The 23,160-nt window shown below is 41.5% G+C and overlaps 1 protein-coding gene across 2 annotated transcripts in view; it reads left to right on the top strand.

The window, feature by feature from the left end:
- The window catches only part of F13A1 (coagulation factor XIII A chain), a 61,258-nt gene extending 39,796 nt beyond the window's left edge, over positions 1-21,462 (top strand). For both annotated transcript variants that reach the window (XM_082045619.1, XM_082045620.1), the window contains exons 9-15: positions 4,889-4,992; positions 5,767-5,855; positions 6,804-6,957; positions 7,527-7,814; positions 11,969-12,129; positions 15,124-15,260; positions 19,211-21,462. In XM_082045619.1, coding sequence (XP_081901745.1) covers positions 4,889-4,992; positions 5,767-5,855; positions 6,804-6,957; positions 7,527-7,814; positions 11,969-12,129; positions 15,124-15,260; positions 19,211-19,355 — 1,078 coding nt within the window. In that variant the 3' untranslated portion in view covers positions 19,356-21,462. The remainder of the gene's footprint in view (positions 1-4,888; positions 4,993-5,766; positions 5,856-6,803; positions 6,958-7,526; positions 7,815-11,968; positions 12,130-15,123; positions 15,261-19,210) is intronic.
- The last annotated feature ends 1,698 nt before the right edge of the window (positions 21,463-23,160 follow it).

Genomic DNA, 23,160 nt, shown 5'->3' with positions numbered 1-23,160 from the left:
ATCCCCCTGCTGGAGCAGGAACACCCAGATGAGGTTACATAGGAATGTGTCCAGGTGGGTTTTGAATGTCTCCAGAGAAGAAAACTCCACAACCTCCCTGGGCAGCCTGTTCCAGTGTTCTGTCGCCCTCACTGTGAAGAAGTTTCTTCTCATATTTAAATGGAACCTAAATATGCTCATCAGCCTGTTTCATTAACAACTTAATCTCTGGAAGTCTTTATATGAAAACTGTAATTCTGTAGTTGAGGAAACGACTGAACCGATTGCTGTAACCTCTTTTATGTGATTTCTATAATTTGCTATTGAGAGGGAATCTAAGGAAAACAATTATGTTTGTTTACATCTAGAGCTTGTATCACAGCATCACAGAATATTTGAGACTGGAAGCGACCTCTGGAAGTCATCCAACCCCACTGCTCAAAGCAGGGTCAGCTAGAGCAGGTTGCTCAGGGTTGTATCCAGTTGAGTTTTGAATATCTCCAAGGACAGACACTTTATAACCTCTCTCAGAAACTTGTGCCAGTTCTCAACCTCTCCCACAGTAAAAAAGTGTTTCCTGACAGAATTTCCTGTGTTTCAATTTGTGCCAACTGCTTCATGCCTTGTCATGGAGTGTCACTGAGAAGAGTCTGGCTCTCTCTTCTTCTCTACCCCTCCCTAACCTGACATTTATGGACGTGGATAAGATCCTATTGAGCCTTCCCATCTCCAGGGTGAACAGTCCCATCTCTCTCAACCTCTCTCATGTACAGCCTCTAGTGTATAAGCTATTCCTTTCAGTATTCCGTATCAGCAAACTTGCTGAGGGTGTGGTAGGTGTCATCATCCAGGTCATTAATGAAGATGTTAAACAGTATTGGACCCAGTATCAACACCTGGGATACACAATTAGTGACTAGGCTCCAGCTGGAGTTCACACCAGTGATCACAACCCTCTTGTCCCAGCAGTTCAGCCCATTTTCAATACATCTTACTGTCCACTTATCTAGTCTATACTTCAATGTTTTGTCTATGACAATGTCTGGAAGGTGGTGCTGAAGTCAAAAGAGAAACCAGCCCCCAGGCACTAGTCACCCCTTGCCCACTCAGTCATTCAGAAAGCTATCAGGCTGGTCCTCAAACTTGGAGGAGGTCATCCTTGAAAAACAACTAGCTCTCCAGGATCCATCTTCTTTCCAGAACTGCCTTCCATGGGGTTCTTCCAAGCAGGACTTTAAACAGGCCAAAGCCTACTCTCCTGAAGTCCAGGGCTGTGGGCTTGCTGTTTGCCTTGTTCCCTCCTGTTAGGATCCTTGGGATGTCCCAGTTTGCTAAGCTGTATCTGATCTATGTGACAGCAGGACCTCAGTACGTCTCATGCGTCTGCTATGGCTCAAAGACCAGTAAAGGAACAATCACTCTTCTGAAACCTCCTCTGCCTGTGACGATGCAAAACGAGACCCTATGACTGGCCACCTCACTGTTCAGTCAATATACACCCAGAAGTGGATCATTGCCACACTTCAGACTTTTCACTGTCTCAACTCTTCTCACCTTCTCCTAACCTGATCTATGAAACAGCTCTCACCTGCTGTTGACATCTCCATTTACTTCCCTACTTCTTCTTTTACCAGCTGTTTCCCAAGACTTCTTAATTCAGTCCTGTTTTTTTCCATTCTTTTGGGACAGAGACAGATCATCCAAAATCATCCTTGCCACACTGAAATCCATATGCAACTTCATGCCAGCATTTCATCCTGCCACCCTATGTTTGCTTTTCTTTGGCTTGATTACTTCTTGAACTGCCTTGTTTATCCTTTTATTCTCCTGGTGCATTTATTAGTATATGGTACACATAACCCTTTAGGCATGACATAATACATTACACACCTCTTTTCATTTCTCCTCTCTGTCCTCTCTCTCCATTATTCTGTAACACTCCATGGTAGCTCACATGCTGACTTTAAATGGCATGTATCTTAACCTTGATTTTATTTTTAATATCTCTCTTTTTTTTTTTTTTTAAGAGGACAAACTCAAGGTGTTTATAACGATTTTTTAAAATGTATTTCTCACTTTTATTTATAATCTCCTGAAAACCAGAATCAAAGCTCTTTTTCTTTATTAATATGTCATTTCTATTGCCTTGTACTGCTGGAGCTGATCTGTCTCCAGGTTTTAAATACTCTCAGACTTCAGGGATACTCGGAGCCAGGATTTTTAGTCCAATCAATTGCAGAGTGTGGGGCTCCCTCTGAATGTTGTCTGACATTTATTTATTTTTATTAAAGATCATCTTCTCCCTCAGGATAGGAAACAACAACAACAACAACAGAACACATATACAAAATTACACAGACTTTGCAAAAAGTTATTTTTATAAAGCTGGCCGGATTTGGGCCCATCAGTACTGCCTCTGTCCCCTTAGTTTGTTCTCATTGTCTTTCTTAAAGATGATATAAAGACACTTAAAGAATGTTTCTCTTGGATGAGAATCAAGACTCACTTCTACTGTGAGGTCCAAGCAGACCAATGTCTGTACCTCAGCAGAAACTTACTCGAAGTCACCTGGCCCCATGGGGTTTTATCCATGTCTAGGCCTATGGAGAAAAACATTTTGAGACGACTTCTCTCCTGTTCACTTCCAGCTCACTTTTCCTTTAATTTCTCAATAATGTTATCAGTGCCACTCTCAACCCCACTGCCTGCGCTTGTTAACTAATGAAAGGGCAGCGGCTGTTTCCAGCATGCGCTTGTCTCATAAGTAATAAGAAGCACCCTGCTTAAACTGTCTTCCAGGCATAAGACCCACCTGGTCATCTTTTATTAATTTCCCCATCGCTTTGTTTAGCCTATTTGTAATTATCCCTGTAAATATTTAATGGTCACTACATTGATCTGTATAGCCATTCTTGCTTTCTTTAATGTCTCAGGATTGCTGCAGAATACAAGAAATACAGCAGCACTTTAACAAATTATGGCTGGGAATCCAGATCCTCAGTTGTGCTCACCTCTATCAGAGAGATGTTTCTGCTACATTTTGGAGAGGAAAATGTTCCCCTCATCCTCCTTTCCTTAATGCTCATGTGCTTTACAAGCAATGTCTTTCTGTCCATTCATATTCAATATCTGTAAGTGTATTTGTTATTTGTGTGGCAGCACATCTAAAAGAATTGCCATCCTTTTGTGCCCAACACCAAATCAATAAAAAACAGTAAGAGAGGTCCCGTGTCCTAGGATGAATATAGAAAAAACTACATTATCTAATTACAGAATTGAAGCAGAACTATCATTTTCTGCACTGTTATACCCCCTCAGTTTTACCATCTTTCTCTCCTGCCTGCTCTTCAGGTTCTTCTTTCATAGAACACAAAGGCAGTGACATATCTGAGTTTGATTCAAAGTGAACCACTGAAGGTTTCAGGGCAGGGATTGTCTCTCTCACATGTTGGCATAACAGTTTTCAAAACCTACCTACCACAAAGTGTGTCCCCATTCTCTGGTAGCCTTCAGCAAAGCTCTGCGAGCATGATTCAGCATTGACTACTCTCAGCAGCATCAAAAATTCTCTGAGTGTGCGTCATTTTCCTTGAATAATTCCTTTTTCTGTAGTGCTGCTTCATTAACTCTCCTAACTGACAAGTTTTACCCTGATCCAAGCTTTCATTTCCACTTTGAAATGTCTTGTTAGACAAGCCTCAGATCCTTCCGACTCTGCTCCGTGGCTGGTTTTCACCTATTATTAATGAAATGGTCAGAGTTTAACAATCCCCATTTTTGTTGCTAATATCGTTGCATGTACTAGGGGCTGTATCAGCAGCTACACAGATGTGATCTTATTCATACCTGCTGTAGGATATGTATAATTTGCAAGCAAAAATGCCCCTTTCTCTACTCCTTTCTTATTTTATTTTTGCAGCAATGAAATTCAGACACTTTCCTGGCTTTACTGCAAGACATTCTTCCCAGATTTTCCTTTCCTTTTCTTGCTTGAGCTCTCCCTTGAGCACTGGTGGCATTGCAGGAAGTTACAATATCTGTCTTTCTTTTCTGGTCACCTTTGAAACATTCTGAGCAGACTGTGATGGTGCTGTAGGAGTTTGTTTTTTTCTTTTCCTGAGCATCCAGTCAAGTAAGGGCATTTCAACCCTGAGCACCCAAATGAACCACTCTCAAAAATTCACCCTTCAATATACTGTCCTGGGCCCTAAAGGCAAGACCTGGCCCACAGTGGTTGTAGACGGGTGTTATGGAAAGTTGTACATTCTAGGAGATCTGACCTCCCTCATTGGCCTGACAAGACTGGGAAGACCTTACAAGGTATCCACAATGAGGATAGTCTTAAAAAGGCTATGCAGGGTCTTTTCCTCAATCAACATGGAATCCAGCTAATCATATTTGTCTTGAGCCATGCAAACAAAGCTACACACTGTACGTTATGGAGTTGATCCTGAAATCTCTTCAGAAGAGGCACCAAAGCTTCTGTCTGAGTAGTTATAAAGCAGACCAAGTTTCAGTGGCATGAAGAAGATTCAAAGCTTGCTTTAGCAGGCAGACTGAAGTGGAGGTGTCTGTCTGGAAGGGGATTTTAGTTTGTGTAGCTCTTCATATACCCCAACAATCTTCAAGCACTCAGGGACACTTGCATTCAGAACACAGTAGAAGAATCAAAAAGCTTCTTCAACTTGCAGTCAAGAAACTACAAAGAAAGATTGTGGCCTTCAGGTTCTGACAGATAGATACCAAACTTCTAGACCTAAAAATCTGTTCTTTAAAAAGCCAATTTTTTCACCCCTAAATTGGCAAAAGTTGTTATTGAAGTAATGGAAGGACATAAATACACAGGTTTGTTTTGGTCTGTATTCTTCTTTCCAATAATTTAACATTCCACTCTCATCTCTTGTCTAAGGAACTATCATTGCTGGAATGAAGCATGGATGACCAGACCTGATCTTCCTGTTGGTTTTGGAGGATGGCAGGTTGTTGATGGGACACCCCAAGAAACCAGTGATGGTAATATTGTTTAAAGTCCTCCTTAACTCTCTTTCCAATACTTGGGTTCTTTGTGGTAATGAGCTGAGCCAGTGCCACCATATGGCTGATGACAACTTCTTGCACCAGATAATTATACTCAGGTCCTTCTCCTGATTTGTTTTGAGCTCTACAATAAATCTGTCCTTATTATAACACTGCTCATGATGCATGTGCACAAAATCCTGTATGAGATGGGCCTTGCTTTGTACAGAAAAAATGTAGCCCTGTTGCCGAAAGATGGGTTCTAAAATTTTAGAGAACCTATACAGGAGCCTGATCAAAGTAATTCTCCTTCATTAGATGTCAGCCAGTTTCTGCAGCCCTTACTAAGCTTCCTGAACAGGTGGTAGGCAGGAGAGAAAAAGTGAAAAGTCACTGCTATTTCTTTCCTGTTCTTAAAAGATGTTCTTAGCAAATTTGCAGTAAGATCTTTCTCAGCCTGTGGTGTAACTGAGCCCTCCAAAAATTATCTGCTTTAAGCAAAACCAGCTTCAACTGCATTTCAACACCTTGAGACTTATAGTGGACTGTACCATTAAGGTACTGAACCATTAGGCTGTTCCAGACTTCAGTCTGTGTTGTTTCGTGGTCTGGCAACAGAAATTAAGTTTTTCACTTCTTGGCCAGGAGTTCCCATAAACTCTCAAAATAGTTCAGCAAACCTCAATAGTTCTTTTTCTTTGAGACAATATGATGTTTTGACATGTTTTTGAACTAATTTAATCTCTCACTTTATCTGTCTTCTCCCCACAGGTATGTACAGGTGTGGCCCAGCCTCAGTTCAAGCCATTAAACACGGTCATGTTTGCTTCCAATTTGATGCTCCTTTTGTCTATGCCGAGGTATGTACCTGACAACTTTTAGTGCTTTGAATGATATCATCAGGACCATAGCTGAGGCAGAAGATAGGGCTTCGCTGTAATTTACTCCACGTCAAAGAAAAATCTCGTAATTATATTTTGATATGCCAGCTAGTAGATGTGATATGGCTATAATGAATGACAGAGGTTTCTCTAATTTCTGCTCACCAGTGAATAAGTAGAAAAATCTACTCTGACTCAGTTGAAACTTCAGGCTATGGTCATTTATCCATCCCAGATTCCAGCTCTGCTGGCAAATGAGTCACTCTCTCTAGCTACTCATCTTCACTCCTTGTTAGCTGTTACCTCCTTCTCAGGCTTGCCAGCAAAGCTGCTTACGTTAAGGTTCCCTTGCTTATTTCAGTCAAGATGGTTGCAGTGATTTTAAAGAGGTCTTTGCTCACCATGTCCATTTTGACTGCAATGGGTCAAGGAGAGTTCACATGGGTAATTTGACTGACAGAACTGAGAGGGAAATATCTCCATGATGAGCAAGAAGTCCTGATCTCGAGTTTTAACCTCTGGCACCATCAGAGCTGTTGTGCCCAGAATGGCAGCAGCTGTAGAGCAAACCTATCTCTAATTGAATTGTATATAGCTTAGGACAGAAGAAAATAAAGATATTTTATTTATGAAGCATTCCCCTCTCTATAGTCTATAGTCTTCTGGTGCAAGAAATGTGTAATCATGCTCCCCAAGTCTGAGCAGTATGTCTGTAGCCTACCCAAGTTTACATTGCCTGTTGTTCTGGAGCTTTGAAGAGTAAAATTCCTCTAGTCATTATTGTAGCGTGTGGCTAATTTTAAGCATGGGACTTCAATGCAAATCGAACTTCGAATCAACGTGTTATTGTTTTGAGGGGAGACAGGCTTACTTCCCTTCTTTTCTTTGTTTCCATGTATGTCAATCCCTTTTCATTTAATTTTGTAGGTGAATAGTGACATTGTTTACTCAAGAAGGGAGAAAAATGGAACCCAAGTGATAGAAAAAATTGACACAACCCACGTTGGGCAGTTGATTGTGACCAAGGAAGTTGGGGGTGATGGAATGATGGAGATTACTGAGGACTACAAGTTCCAAGAAGGTAACCTGTAATGGGATGGGACCTTACCAATGTAGATTTACCTTAGTCACATCTTGGATGGTGTATTTACAGACCTCTGGCACTGAGGCAGCTGCATAAAAGGCTGCCACAGTGCCCTCTGGAACTCTTTACTTGTAACTCCATCCCAGAAACACTGCAGATGCCTTGGTGAGAGTACAGACTTTGCTACTCAGAAATGCTTTGTACTGAATAAGCTGTAGTGAAAATAAAGAGTAGTCATGGAGTAACTGAAAGTATTCAAAACAATTCAAGTCTTTCTATGCAGCTGTTTAGTCATTTCTTACTCAGGCCAGATGTTTGCACAGAGTAAATCAGTGTAGCTCTATTAATATCAATTAAGCTAGGTCAATCTATCTGATGTCTTGAATACCAGCTCATTTGGAATTTGTGATGTTCTGCTAATATTAACTTTACCACAGGAAGGTTCACTATCCTCATCTGTTCATTTCAGCTACCACGAACTGTGGAAGATGTACTCTTGTGATCAGTGGGTAGGCTAATGCAGTACCGCCATTTACCTTCTAAATTTGATTTTCATTCATTTCTAGGCTCAAAGGAGGAGAGACTGGCTCTTGAGACTGCTGTGATGTACGGCGTTAAAAAGCAAACTACCCAAGACATCATGTATCAGCCACAGACAGATGTTGACATGGACTTCCAAGTGCAAAAGGCAGTCATTGGCAGTGACTTCAAAGTCACTATAACTTTCAGGAACAAAAGTCACAACCATTACACTGCTACTACATACCTTTCAGGCAACATAGTGTTTTACACAGGAGTCACAAAAAATGAATTCAAGAAACACTCTTTCAGTGCAAATCTGGCACCCTCGTCATGTAAGACTTGCATAGTTGTTTTCAAACCTGCTAGCTTTTTTTTTTTTTTATCTCTGTGTCATTAATTGTCACCACCTCTAGAGGGTAGGGGTAGGATACTCTGTTGGATATCAGGTGTCTCTGCTCCTAACTCTGGCCCTGCTACCAGTCATTTAGAGCTGAAGATGTTTTCTTGAAGTTGTTGCTCCCTGCATAATGCTCTCTCTCACCTCAAGCTGCTTGTCCGGGAACTGTTACTTTTTTTTTATTTAGTACAAAAGAAAGCAAAGGACCGCAGGTATTAAGCTGCAAGGTATCGTTTTTTGTACCTTTAGTCTCCTAGCAGTATCTCAAAAAGTGAAGGTAAAGTTCTGGTTCCCCAGGGTGTCATTTACAGGGACAAAAAGGTGAATACATTGACTTCCTTGAAATATGCTGACAAGCTCTGAGAGGTCCCAGCATATATCTGAATTTGCAGGACTAGGTGGTTCAGGATTTTATATTTACGGTGATCTAAAAAGTTGATCTGTGACTAGAATGTACCACCATAGAGCAGGGGCATTTGTCAGCTGGGCAGGCACCTCAAAGGTCATTTTTACAGATGCAACATTTGCTTTTCTCAGTGGCCTCTGGACCGCTGTGGGGAGACCCTACCTCCCTCTTCTCATGGGAAAAGCAGTTTCTGGCAGCCTAGCTAATGCGTCTGAGGGCAGGATGTTGCGATGCTCAAAGCAGGGAAGAGGCATGTTCTCCTTTTTTATTTTGGATATCACCAATCTATTTTCTGTCAGCCATGGCAGCCCCATTTGGAAAACAGTTAGCAAGTGCTGAGGATGTGCTGTACTCCAAAGCACTATCCAGCAGGCTGGTTGTAGATCCCTGCCTTCTCCAGCAAAATGTGACTGCCAATCACTTGTCCTTCTGACAGGCCTGAGCTCTTGGGTCAGTGCCTCCAGCTCAGCAAAAGTGATGAGAATGTGCTCCTGTGGAGGCTAAGTCAGAGGATCCTCTGCTTGAGTTTCCTACTGAGAAAGTCAGGAGCAATGATTTTGCCTTCTTGACACTGTCAGAAGCAATCTCTGCTGAACATAGTGGGAGCAGCAGGACTTCAGGAGGCCAAAGGATGGGCATCCTGGTCGTGATCTGGTGCTGGAACACAGCCACTCTGGCTGACCTCTGAGCTTTCTCATCTGTCTTTTCTATCTCATACCAACCCAAGAGATGCTGTGAGACCTCTCTTGTCAAAGAGGGTGGGTTTTGTCTCAGTGAGAAACCTCCATGGAATCACGGTTCCCACCATGCCATGAAAAACAAATCCTCCCCTTTGAGTATCATCTAAAATGGCATGTTTTGATTTGGAGATGATCAATCTCCATCAAGTAGGAGTTCACTTACATCTACAAGTGAAGGTTAATAAAAATTCTATCTCTGGTCTATAACAAAGCCCTGACATCTGCTTGCTGTTTCCTTCTACCTCCCTGACTCATTTGCAAGGGGTCTGGAAATGGGCTGACTCTGGGTCGCATTGGGTTGTTACAACACAGCCTATCAAAACACCATGTGGAGTATTACATTGGCTTGCAGCGGTTACTAAATATTTTATCTGAAATACTGCAAAACTTTTTGGAGACTTGGCTAGGTAAAAAAAAATAATAATTTCAACTGCTCAGTCTAAATTCTGTGCCACTCCTTTGATGGGAGAAAATTCAGTCATCTTGTAGGAAATGTGAAAATTCCTGCTACACTTTCTGGCTGTGTTTTGTGCTTCATTCGAGGACTTGCATCTGCTCTTGCATCAAAGGTCTATGTGAGGTATTATTACCTAAAACACAGCTTTTGCAGTGTTTTGAGGCTCATCTATCTCCTCTGCACAAGAAATGAAACAAATAGATTATGTTTAAGCATCACTGACCCTCATAATTCATTTTTTTCCAAGTTAAGTAAATGGTTTGTAAAAAGCTTCTTGAAACTGTGCTGGAAACTCTGAATTGACTGACGGTGAGTGAACACAGACTAGAGAGAGGCACCTGAGAGAACAGAACATGGATTTTTTTTGAATGTGCACCAAAGGTATGTCCCCATCATTACTTCTGGCCAAGGAGACATTTTTTAAGAAATTAATACCTTTCAAGGTGGAAATTAGCTTATATCTGAGCTACCGCTATCATTCTGTGGAGCACTTTGTCCTGTAACAGGAGGCAAAACCTTCACAAGTTAGGCCATCTCTGAAGGTGATATGACAAACCTGAGCATTTAATTATTTTGCCTTTGCCTTGGAAAGGAGTAAACGTGCAATCAGAAATGGTGTCTGAGCAGATGGGCAGTGTGAATGGAAGCAGTGCGATCATTTGCAACTGCGTGAGAATACTCTGTCAGAAGTGTGATAGGTGGATACCTTTTGGGGCACTCAGGCAGGATTTATAGGCTTTGTTCATGGCAATAAGGGTATATACATGTATGTATATATATGTAGAGAGAAAGAGAGAGGGGTAACAAAAAATTACAATATAATAAAGATGTGTTAAAGGCATTCTTCCAGCCTGTGTTGCTGAAAGAAAGAAGGAAACTAAGTTTTCAAACAGGAAGCAAATGTGTGATTTTCAGAATAATGATTAAAGAATTTGTGTGGGTTGAAAACATCTTTGAGGATTTGAACAGCTTAAACCTTCCAGTGCCTTCAAAGGTGCTCTCACATCTACTTGGTTATATTTAGTTTTCTCTATCTTTTTGAAAGCCTTTAAGACAGCTTGGAGTTGTGTCTTCCTTGGCTTTCCCAGGTGCAATAAGTGGTACTGGCAACTTAACTGCACAGCCAATGCTAAGGAAATGGAAGCCTATTATTCTTTTTCATTTTTTTTTTTTAAGCTGTAGTGATTGAATTTAAACAGAATAGTTCATCTTTCCTTGCACTAAAAAGGAAATTTCTCTTAGATAGCAACATTTATTTTTTTTTTTTAGTTTATCTATTTATTTACTTTGCTCAGATGAGAAATACCTTACCTGATTTATAATTTACAGTTTGGGGCATTATGGGAAATTCTTTTACAGAAGATATAGAGTGAGAAAGAGGGAGGGAGAGGGAGAACATCAAGTAAATTTAAGACTGGCCTGGTAAATCCGGGTCAGGTGGTCACCAAGGGAATAGCTTTGAAACTAAATAAAGGAACTCTTTTTGATGTGAGTAGATGAAAAGAGTGAGAAGGGGTGAATGTCATTTACCCAGCTGAGTTCAGTTATCTCACTGTGTACAGTGTATGTCACAAATACAATAGAAATAATGGATAACAGTAATAATCGTAGGTAACAGATGAGAGATCTTGATATGTTTACTAGTGTTATAATGAATGTTTACAGAGGCAAGAATTGCAGATCTATATATTCTGCTTGGTCACTTAGTTAGCAGGTCTGCTTCTCTGCATCACATTCTGACGCCATTGTTGGCCTGGGAATTGCCGCTCAATATGGTTAAAACTAATGATTCCCTGCATCTCAACCATCTAGCCTAAGGGGACTCGTTCCTTCCAATAATTATCATCAGGGAGCACGTGAAAACTCTCTGGAGGGCATGCCTGCGACAGGAGGATCTTCTTGATAAATTTTGCAGGCAAGACCAGTGTAGAACAAAGGCAGATATCCAGACATGTCCCTGAGAGCAGGTGGTCTCCCAGGTAGTGTGCATGGGCTTACAACCCCCAGTGGCTGCTCTGGTGGCATCCCTGGTGCCGTTCCTCTGCTGAGAAGAGAGTCAGAGAAAGCACAGGAATAGGGTGAAAGAGCAAACATTTACAAAGGCGACACTCAAAAGCTGGTTTGGACCTTCATGCCTGGTAGATATTTACTGTCAGTCTTCCTTCTCATTTATTTTGTGGTAGCACCTGGAAACCTTCAACAGTGAAATGGGCCCATGTGAGATGAGCACTGGGCAGAGGCTGTGCACAAACCCAGCTCTTGTCCCAGGGAGCTCACAGCCTAAATGGAAAGAGGGTAAGATAAGAGGGGAGACGTCGAGTTAAAGAGATGAAGATAGTTTGGGTGAAAAAAATCAAAGCCATCCTTTGGTTGTGGGACACCTGTTTTCCAAGGCACTCGTGTAACTACCACTGGCCATGACAGGAGGAGCAATCAGTCACTAGATTGCTTCAGGTGCCTTTTTTCTTTCCTGTTTCTCTCCTCAGCGAGCGCTTTTGATGTTATGATCAAATCAAGTGAGTACCTGAGCGACCTGCTGGACCAAGCCTCCTTTCATTTCTTCGTGACGGCACGGATCAATGAAACGGGGAAGATTCTGGCTATGCAGAAGGCAACAGTCCTGGAAATTCCCACCCTGCGGATCAAGGTAGCTCAAGCCTGTGGTGGAGGGGAGTGACCATCATGACGTGCAGGCTGTTCTGTACAAGGCTGTCACATTGACTTCTAGGATGGAGGGGTGTACGTGTGCGTGTGTGCACGTTAGACCTTCAGTCTAACATGGCCCTTATAAAGCAGTGGCTGACTGGAGTGTATGGGGGTGTAGAGGTGTGTTATAGACTGTATTGAGTATCCCTACATTGAAGTCTGAGTCTGACTGCATCTCCAGTAGTAGAGAGCTGAAGTGATCTCAGTGGAGGAAGGAGGGGAAAAGATCTGAGAAAGCTTGAGAAACTTGAAGGGTAAGAGTAATGGCTCACTCAAGTCACTCAAGTCCTTAACTACTTCAGAAGTCCATTATACTTAAAGCAAGACAGCACAGAGGCCTCTTACTGGAGAATGAAGGGCACTGCTATTGAATTTTCTTGGAAAACTCCTGCAGGTGTTGTGGAAAGTTTCTCCAAACTTGTATTGGGCAGCACCAATTTGAGACAACTTGAAGGATTTCAGTGCTTTGCTGCCACTCTGTCAATGTTCTGTCAGTGATGTTCCTTGCAAGTTCAGGCATCTCTGCAGATGGTGGCATGGTACCTATGAAAATGCAGAAGTGTAATGTTTGTGATAGGACAAGGACCCTATCCCATATGGCAAAGGCAGGGCTGAGATTGAGAGTTCTCAATCCATAACTGGGCATCCAAATAAATTGCCTCATTTTCAAAAGTGCTGAGCCTTCATCTGCTTTGAATGATGTCATTTGCATCTGCTTTTTTCCTAATACTAAAAAAAAAAAATAAAAATAAAAATAAAAATCAGAACACCTGTTCAGGAAGCTTTATGTACACAGGAACGCAGCTTCCTAAAATTCAGGACCTTGAAAGAAATCCAAGTTTATAGGCCTTTCTCCCCCCTGTATATTTATTTGCACCAATGTTCAGGATTCCGTATAATATTTTATGTAGTACCTGCAGCCTTCTGCAGAAAATGCTTTCTAAAAAACATAGATCAAAACTACAGTGAAATCTGCAAAAAAATGTACTCAATTTAATGGTTTGCAGAAATGTCATGATGATCTAATCAGATTATTGGTGTTTTCAAACAAAATATTTCTGATTTACTGAGCACTCTAGAGGAGGCAAACAAGACACACGAACTCTACTACAAATACCTGTCTTCAGTAACCAAATTTTAAAAGCAGAGAGTTCTTTCCATTCAATACTTAAAGCAGAATGTCTTATACAACATCCCCAGTTCCAGGTTCAAAATACTTTGTCCTCCCTGCTGTTATGAAGGAAGAATGTTTATTATATAGGATAAGTTCTTGTTCAATAACCATGTTTGCTGGTAAACTGAGTTTGTCTTTTCTCTGCTTCTTTGTGATGTGTAAAAATACGCTGAAATTTTAATAGCTGGGTTTTTTAAGTGTATGTATATATACCTATGTATTTATATAGGAAACTTTGTTTTATTTCTTTTTAAGAAATTTGAGGAAGTTTATCTCCCTAGTTTTTTTGTCAGATTTCTTCACTGAATGTGACTGGCAGACTAGAGTTCTTAATGTAAGAGAAAAGAATGAAAAAACTTATTTCTCCTCATGTCTTTGGATACACCTTTGATCTTACTCTGTTGGTCTAAGGAGACTGTCAGAGATAACAGTTGACAAAATTACACCATATTCTAATTTAGCTTGAGACTAGGTTACAAAAATAGGCTCAGCAAATATAATGCATATCATGGTCTCAGTTGCATGTGTAGAAGTTCAGGATAATTTTGAATCCTCCCATGTAACAGTGATCTTAAATGGACAGTTGGAATAAGGAGGACATAAGACCTCTAAGTGGGCTAGGAATTCTGAAAATACCACTGGTGTATTTTTCTAAATTCAAGTGTCCAAAAGCTGTTGAGAACTTGGCTGTGGGCATCTCGTCCTTTACTCCAGTCAATATATCTGTATTTGGTGCAGAGTGGTCCCTGAGATCAGAGGCTTTCCAGCTTTTTGCAACTGTCTTACTCTGTAAAAATTTTCAGTAGGGCTGCAGACCCCAGAAGAACACCTTAAATTTATTGACAAGGTACTTGTTTTTCTTACTTACCTTCCTCAAGACCCTTTAAAGTAGTCCATGGAGCAGCTGGGATCTGCAACTCGTAAGCTGGAAACCCTTGCCTGAGCCTTTTATATTCTGTGAGAACTATTGTGTTTCTAGGAGGAAAAAATAAAAATAAAAAAATAAAAAGGAAAAAGTACCCAAGCATGTAGAATTTGTTTAAAAACACATTCACTTGGTGTTTTCCAGGTGGCTGTACTGCCAGCGTTGATGTCAAGGAACAGACAGATCCTGTAATACACATGGAAATCAATGCAATCCCTGTTCGTTAGTCTTGCAGTTTAACATTTTTCAGTGCAAAATGTATTGGTTTTTCGCTATGTAAGGTTTTTGGAGGACAACTGGCTCTCAGATCTTTGCATGTGCAAGGTTAGAAAACCTTCAGAGCACAAGGCAGGGCAAAGATGGGCACAACCCTTTTGAGGGGTGCAAGCAATGCGACCTGGTTCTGATTTAGGGTAATAACACCTGCCTTTCTCTTCTAGAGCTTATGTCCGGAGCAGGCCATCCACTTCAGTGCTGGTAGGGAGCCTGGAAAGGGGGGCAAAGTCTGGGAGAGAGGCCCCCTCAGCTGGACACTCAGCTCCAGGACTGTGCATGCAGATTTCCACTTTTCCTATGGAAATTAGGGCCTGCCTCTTGACCTGCCGTGGGGCTTGAGGGAAAATTGCAATGGATAGAAAAATCTGCAGTGGTACTCATGGGCCCATCCAACAATACTTTTCTGGCTAAGTTTTCTCTGCCTCATGCTATTTTGCTGTGTGCTCCATTCCACCTCCTCTCCTTCCTTGCAAGTACTATGTGTTTAACTCCACAGATTTCACCATGGGGCATTTTATTATTATCAGCTTGTGGAGCATTGTCTTTTCCTTGTCTTGCAGACCCAAGGTGAGATGGTAGCTGGCAAAGAAATGTCTGTGACTGTGGAATTCACCAATCCCCTGAAACAAACCCTGGAGAATGTCACACTCCGCCTTGAGGGACCCGGCGTGCTGAGAACGACGAAAAAGGAGTTCAGGTAGGGAAGAAGAAAACACAACAGCACAACTAGCTGGGAGTTTGCCCCCTGCTTGCTCACAGGAGAAAGCTCACAGGACACAGTTAACTAATGCTGTGCTGAGTGATTCAGTTCAGACACTCTCTCCTTACTTTAAAATTCAATGCACAGGGGACCTATAGGTCTCAATAGTCAGGAGTCAGGCTGTCCAGAGAGTCTGTGCAGAGAGACTATGACAGTGTTTAATCTGTTCAGTACCAGTGCTGGAGGAAGGGGTAGTGGTTGTGGGTAGTTGCTAATGCAGCCTGAGTTTACTTTTTCACTGTGTTACATTATTTTTAGCTCTTGACAATAGCACCTGTAAGCCGCTATCACAGAAAGACAGATATATCCTACACATGAAGTGTTTACTGACACTCGCTCAGTATGTGCAAATCAAGTCCTGTGCTGTTTTTAAAAAAGGGCTTTTCTCCACTCGTGTTAATCACAATTATACAAGACATTCAGATACCTCAGATGATCTTTGCAAGCTTATGCCAAGACACGAAACATGTGTCGGATGCAGCAGAGCCTGCTGGGATGGCTGCAGCAGGTCTATGAGCACACAGGTCGTCCCAGCAGCAACACTGCAGAGGGCTGCCCTGGCACAGAGGGGTGGTTCCAACACAGGGTGCTCTCAAGCCTCAGGAAAGGAAAGTCCATCAGCCACCTTCATTGTGCTCAGATTTGCATCTCACGCTGAGTGATACCCATACACTAAGCAAGTTGTTTCCTAAACCCTCTTTCCATTTGAGTTCAGTGTTATAAGCTCAGTATTAGCCAGTTCCATGATATATAACTGAGATCCGTGGAAAATTTTGCAGCCGTTACTTAGTCTTGGGCAGCCAAAGCAATGTTATCTATCATTACCTGCACTGATGGTCCCCAGGTGTGTGCAAAAGGAGTTTGAAAAATAGCCTGTGCTTCAGCAGCTGCGTAAATTGTCAGCATTATCTGCAGCCAATAAAGGAGGTCTGAGCCTGACTGCACCTGGGCCAGGGATAAAAAGATCAAAACCAGTCTCTGACGTGGAGCTGGATAGAAAAATGACTGTGAAAGGGCATCATACTGTGCTTGCTTTGTGCACGTGGTTTGTCACAGATGCTGCTGAACACGACTCAGCACGGTCCACACGAGTTACACAAGTTGCAGCAATAGCCCTCGTTGCTACCCAGCTGTGCCAGCCTCCCCTGTTGTTCTGCATCCTTCTCAATCCAAAAGCTGCTGTGGGCCAGCTCCAGCCTTCAAGGATGCAGAAGTTGCCAGGTGCGTCAAAGGCACAGGAGTTAGGGAGAAAAATGGTTCATAGAACAGATGTAATTTTCCTTCAAGTCACCATGTTTTCCCCTTTTCAGTAGTGCCCTTGCCATAATTTCAAATGGAAATGGATCCGCTTAGTCATTTTAAGATTGAACTTCTATGAGAAGAATGAAGGCTGCAGGTTATACACACTGAGGACAGAGCAGGGGGGCAGTTGTAGTTTATTTAAATAATAATCACATTTGCCTCCGTGCATTCAAAGTGATAAATGGCTGAGTGTGGTGATGGCTCAGCATATTACGCAGAACCATTCATCACTGAATTCTCTCCTGGAAAATCAGATTAGGGTGGCTTTACTCCATTTGCAAAGAGAATTAAACTCATTCTAGGCTTTCCTCACTCTTCCACTGCTTCCCTGTCCATCAGGGACTGTCATATATGGGATGTGTCTTTGCAATTCTTTGTGGGGATGAGACTTTTGACCTCCCTGGATTTTTAGGGTAGCTTTTCTGTGTCACTTGGGTGACTCCACGAAAGAGCTGTGTGTGATCCAGCTGATGCAACATTATTCCGGGAATGAAGTGGCTTGAGGTCTTCAGTCTTGATCATTTATAAAGACTATATATATGGTGATATTTAGCTATTAGCCTCAGACAAGAGGAGCATGACTTATGGAAAAGCCTTTGGCAGCAGCAGTTCCTACATGGGGCATAGACTTTGTATGACAAATGAGAATTAACCTGGCAGTGATGGATAGTGTTAAAAGGATTTTAACCAAACATGTATTCACACTAGCTTGTAAGTCATTTTGAGTATTTCTAGATGTCAAAGTTCAGCTAGTATTAGCATTTGTAGAGAGAAGCAAATTGGTTTTGAAGTAGGGCAGTACAGAAACAGGAAAAACTGTGTTGTGCTTTCCAGCACATCCTTTGTCTTCCTGCACACACACATATAGATATAAGTACATATATATACATGCAGAGTTGATAGCCCTGTAAATTAGCAATGGTAGTGCTACCCTCTCTCAGTGTGACACTGTGAAGATGTGGTCTGGAAACCTTCATCCTTAGAGAATGTGACCCCCAAGTACTCAAGAAAGTAGACCAAACCTTACTGCTCGGCAAATTGGTATAATATCCTCTTCACTTTCCATACAGAGAATCCCTTACAGAACATTCCCATAAACTCTAAATTTCAAAAGGTATTTAACCTTGTGCAGCAAATGAAGTCATTGCTTTCTCATACTACCGTTTGAGTGGGCATTTCGTGGAGCAGGCAGGTCAGCTGAGGGGAACAGCAAGTCTCTCATTAAGAACAAAGATAAAAAGAGATAAAACACTTGCTGGAAGTGGTCTGCACATGCTCACACTGAAAATATGATCTTCCTCTACTTTTCCTTTTCTAAAACTGGGTATGTGCCCCAGGGTCCCTATGACTGTGCATGCAAAATGCAGTGCTAGCCTAAGCTAACTTCTAAGAAGCTAAAATATCTAATTTCAGCAGGGGCAGACTTGCACTGAAACAAATATTCAGGTGAGAGGATCCCAGGTTATCTCATTTAGAGCTAATTAAGGTTTCTTGTAGCAACTTGTGCTAAGCCTGGCCAGCCACTTCTGTCCTGACCTTGTCATAGGACATGGCATCTGAGAACCAAAACTTACCAGATGATAATTTGAAACAGTGACTAAAGTTTAGGCTTACTTTACTCTCAGTTTATTTAGTTGTTTACAGAATACCATAGCCATGTGAGATGAGAACACTGGCTAAATTCATAATCTACTTACTTAATGCTGAGGAAAAGAACATTCAGTTTTATAAATAGAGTTCCACTATGCTACCTTCTCCTTTGGTTCCTTTGGAGAAGCTGTATCCTGACATCCCCCAAACATAATCAATCAGTATCAGCCTTCAAAATCTGCACACAGAACATAGTGAAAGCACTAAGAAAACACAGAAACCCAGTACTTGAGGCTCTCTGTGAATCTTGATTGTAGCAGAAACTGAAAAATCAAGAGCAGCACAGAATATATTTGCTTTATAGTATGAGTTATCAAGAGTCATACATGACGTAAAAGAGCAACTGCTAACAGTAGGAGTCCCAAGAACACTTTGACTTACTTGTATGGACATGAAGAAGTCATTTGAAGTGACCAGTGAGGAGATCTACTGATGTTGTAACTGTGACAGGGTGGTTCAGGATAGGAGCTGGTGGAGGGTGTCAGCACCTCATCAGCACTGCATCAGGTTTGCATGGGAATTCCCTAGACATTTCACAACAAGAACTTACTTAACCATTTAAGCAATCATCAACAGGCTACAGGCTATGATAAACACGTAAAATGGATTTATAAAGTAGAACAAATATGTGCTAGCTATATAGAAGGTCATTCGGAAAGTGATTGTGGGAGGAAGTGACAGGAGACAGAAGAAAATGGATTCATTTCAGAAATTAAAATTAGCCTGGAGGAAAGGCTAGAAAAGGCTTTGACAGAGTCAGTTCTATGAGGTACAGAAGATGGAGGGAATAATTTATAGGACACTTATGAGAATGAGTGAAACATAAAAAGTTTGAGGTGTGTTATACTGCCCACCTTCAGTTTCTCCAGTTGTGGGTCAGGTTGAGAGCATCGGCTGACTGATCCTGATATTGTTACTTTTCTTCTTCCTTACAGGCAAATCCCAATGAACTCTACCTTGATCTGGGAAGTAAAATGCATCCCAAAAGTACCAGGGTTACGAAAGCTGATTGCAAGCCTAAATTGTGATGCTTTGAGGCACGTGTATGGTGAGCTGAACGTCCAGATTCAGAAACCATGAACAAAGGTCCTGCCTTCATTTCTCATTTAGCTATATTGCAAAATATCACATTAGGGAGGGGAAAAAAAAAAAAGTGGAAAGCTACTCATCATTAATTTGGTCATCCTTGTACTGAACAAAATTTGATAAAGAAAGGTAATTGGTAAGATTAGGGAGAATTTGAAAAGGCACCTGGATAGCAAATGATTTAAAATTAGATACATGTAGTTAAAGGCAATTCTAGGCCATATTATTCCTATAGTTCACTTGTATTTATGGTCTTTTGCATTAGTGCTGCAAGGGAATCTGAAAAGCTCCATTCACCATAGTCTGAACTTTAGTTTTAATTAAGGTCTGATATTTCACTGAAAAGGAAAAAGAAAAAAAAAAAAAAAGCCCAGTATCATAAATTCTTAGACTGAATTACACAACCCTGTGTTAGATCATTCAGACTGCAGTAAAAACAGGTATTTCTAGCTAAATGGACTACTTCATCTCACAGTGTTATAATTTTCCAGTTCATGGAGAGCTCACTTTGCTGGAAGCATCTCTCAGGATGTGTTATCTCCAGAATATTCCCAGTTCTTTTTTTCCTCTTGCTGCTTCCCTATGCCTTTTTTTTTTTTTAACCCTTTCACATGCGCAGGCACCCACACATACTCACTCCTGTATTTCATGTGTTCATCCACAGTGTTGATACACTGTTTTTCTCCTTTGCTTGATGAAAGTCCAGAGTTTTACATGCCCTTGCTCAGAGTTCATCACACCAAACTTGCATTTCCTGGTCACATCTTATGAGTTTGGTGTGGTCCAGCTTTATCCTTTTCTGCCTTCTCTTCTGAACCTGCCCTGTAGCCTTGTTTCCCACAGGTGTGTATGTTGGAGGGTTCACTGCCCCAAAGCAGCCCAGGCTTTCCCGGCTGATCAATGGGGTGAAGGAGAGAGAAGCAGAAGGGGCAACTTGAGGCTCTTGTCCTGCCAGTCCCACAAGCCTAGCAAATATCCTGCACTGGAGCTGCCACCTGGGGATGAGTTTAGATTAAATCATGCCTGAAAGTTCCCAGGAAACACAGCTACTGCACAATTAAGTCATTTTACAGGAGCAACCCCAGGAATACCCAGGGACAACAGCTCAGCTGGAAAAGGAATAAAGATGTAACCTGAGAGTCAGAAACTCAACAAGCTGGGCCTGCATCCTGCCTTTCTCACAGCAAATTCCTCTGCGAGGTTCAACTGGGCCTCCTAAGGCATCGCTCCTCTGAGGACCTTCTGGCTCAGAAGTCACCCTGAATCTGTGGTTCCCATTAGTCTTCTGTGCAGAATACCGCTCCATCCTAAGCCATGTACCCCATCATGCTAGAGCAGCAGAGCGTATGTGTGTGTATGAATTTCTCACGTCCCCTGAAATCCTTCTCAGGATCTTTTCCCATAAGTCAAGGACACACATGCCACAAGCTGTGGCAATTCCTCTCCACTGGCTATAGTGTATAAGCACATGTCCCGTACTAACAGCCCAGGTGAGCTAACTGAGCTTCCAAAGAAGTTAAAAGGAGCCTCATGCTCATTAAACACTGGGGCTTTATTATGCTGTGTATGGTTGTGTCATTTTGTGGTTTTATTGGTGAGAAAACAAGGGAGGTCACTTACTTTCTGCTCCTCTTCTTGCCACACGTTGGTTCTTGCAAAACCTGTGACCAGCTGTTAAAAATAAGAAAGTCCTGGGAGGAGAGAAATACAGGCTACTGTTTTGCTAAAGTATATGGAACAAAGCAAAGATTCATACCACTTCATATGCTCAATGAATAGCCCTGGATCCAGGAACAGCAGACTTTTGGGGGCTTTCACTTCAGGCATGGGCACACACTCATTTTGTACAGCTTATGTGACCACATTAGAAACTCCGCATGTCAAAGTCTCCCATATAAGTCCTCTGGGGTACAAGGAACTGAGCAATGTGTTGCAAATGCAAGGTGAGAATCTCTGTTAAGTAATTAAGCACTCCCACCAGAGCCTACATCTTCTAATAAAATTATCTATTTTTTGCTCCTGCATATAAACCTGCTTTCAATTCCAGACTTCTTATAACTATAGTATAATAAGAATTTAAAATAAAGCACGTCTAATTTCACTTGTGTCTTTTGTTCTGTATTTCGATTTACTTCTTTATAGTAGTGCTATTGACACCACTCCCTGCATCTTAATTGTAAAAGTTAAAAGATTTGCTTCAGAGCCATGCTTACAAAGCTGCCTTTTTGGGGGGGCTAAGGAGAAAACCCTATCTTTATCTAAATGAACTAAAAAACAAACAAAAAATTTGCCTTTGTTTTTCTTTCTGTTTTAACAACTGACTACCCAACGCATTGGAAAAGGTGACAATTTCCAGAGCACATCACAGTGCCAGCAAAGAGAATCCCCAGATTCCCCTGGAAATGGTTTTAACATGTCAGAGCCCATTAAGTGACTAGTATGCTCCTAATGAAACCTTACCTACCTCCCTTTTCTGAAGTGTGCTTCTCAGCAAAATATTTCAAGGCATTTTACTAACAGTTATTAAGCTGAATGCTGTTCATGAGGAGACAGGAAGTATTTTGAGAGTTGACAGAGGGGTATACTGAAGCAAAGAGAAGTTCAGTGATGACTGTGAACGTGGCCTGGGAATAGAGGCCAAGGATGTCAACAGCACTTGGCATTAGCAGCCAGGGTGCTCTGTACAGAGCTGCTCATAAAACAAACAAACAAACAAAAAACAAACCAACCCACAAACCAACAACAACAAGAACAAACCAAAACCAAACCAAAACAAACACACAAAAAAACCCTACCAAACGAGGACAAAACGAAGGTGGCCTCTAGGATTTAATTCACTCATCACCCAGTGGATGGGCTGTCACATGAATCATGGGTAAAATCTGATTGAAAATACAGTGAGTGCTGTGATAGCACTATATGTATTAATAGGAAATAATTAATCAATAGTAAGGTCAGATTGGCAACCCCAGATCTGGTTGGTCTTTGAACCTGAGAAGAGTTGGAGATCAACTTCTTCAGCTGAGGGTCTCTTTTAATTGCGGTAAACTTGTGTCCTCAACACACTCATCACATTTTAGAGACAGACTGGGGAGAAAAGAGTCCATAGCTAAACACCTGCCTCTGCATATCCCGTGTTCCACCAGTTCAGAGAAGCCAAGTGCAAACAAAAGTCTGCACACTCCTGAAAGCACGCCTCATTTTTTGCCAACTTGTTACATCCAAGCTATAGAGCAGGTTGCTTCAATTCTGATCACTTTGTCAGGTTTAAAATTTTGTTATGAGCAAAAGGAAACATATCTTACATGCAAACCTAGGAAGAATATCTTGTTAGTCTTATTAAAAATAGCATAATCAAAGAATTATTGTTAACTGAGATAATTATGTGATGAAATTATATTTTTATATTTTTCTAACAATGATACTAACTGTTATAGACCAAACTATATCAGGTAAAACTGACATACATAAACCTTTTAGTATACTCCCCTTTCTCTGCTCTTTTATGCACCACTATGCTGCCCTTCTAATGCTCTCAGTCTGGTTGGATGTGTGTGTAACAGCAAGTCACCAGTGTCCCAGGTCTTCCACCAAGTGTAGCCTGATATTAGTGTGGAAGGTTTCTCTTCCTCTTTGCTTGGATAAGCATATCTGAAAATTTTTTCCTTCTCACCATATGGTCCACCAGAAGTCATTTTTACATGCTCACTGATTCACTCCACATCTTGTTACTTCTTCGTCGGTTCACAACTCCACAGTAGATCTGCATTTGCTGTATGCGACGCATTTTATGTGTGTT

This window comes from Streptopelia decaocto, assembly GCF_964273445.1.
Source record: "Streptopelia decaocto genome assembly, chromosome: 2".
Lineage (NCBI taxonomy): Eukaryota > Metazoa > Chordata > Aves > Columbiformes > Columbidae > Streptopelia > Streptopelia decaocto.
Note: the sequence above shows the minus strand (reverse complement) of the source record. Positions and strands in the feature narration are given on the sequence as shown.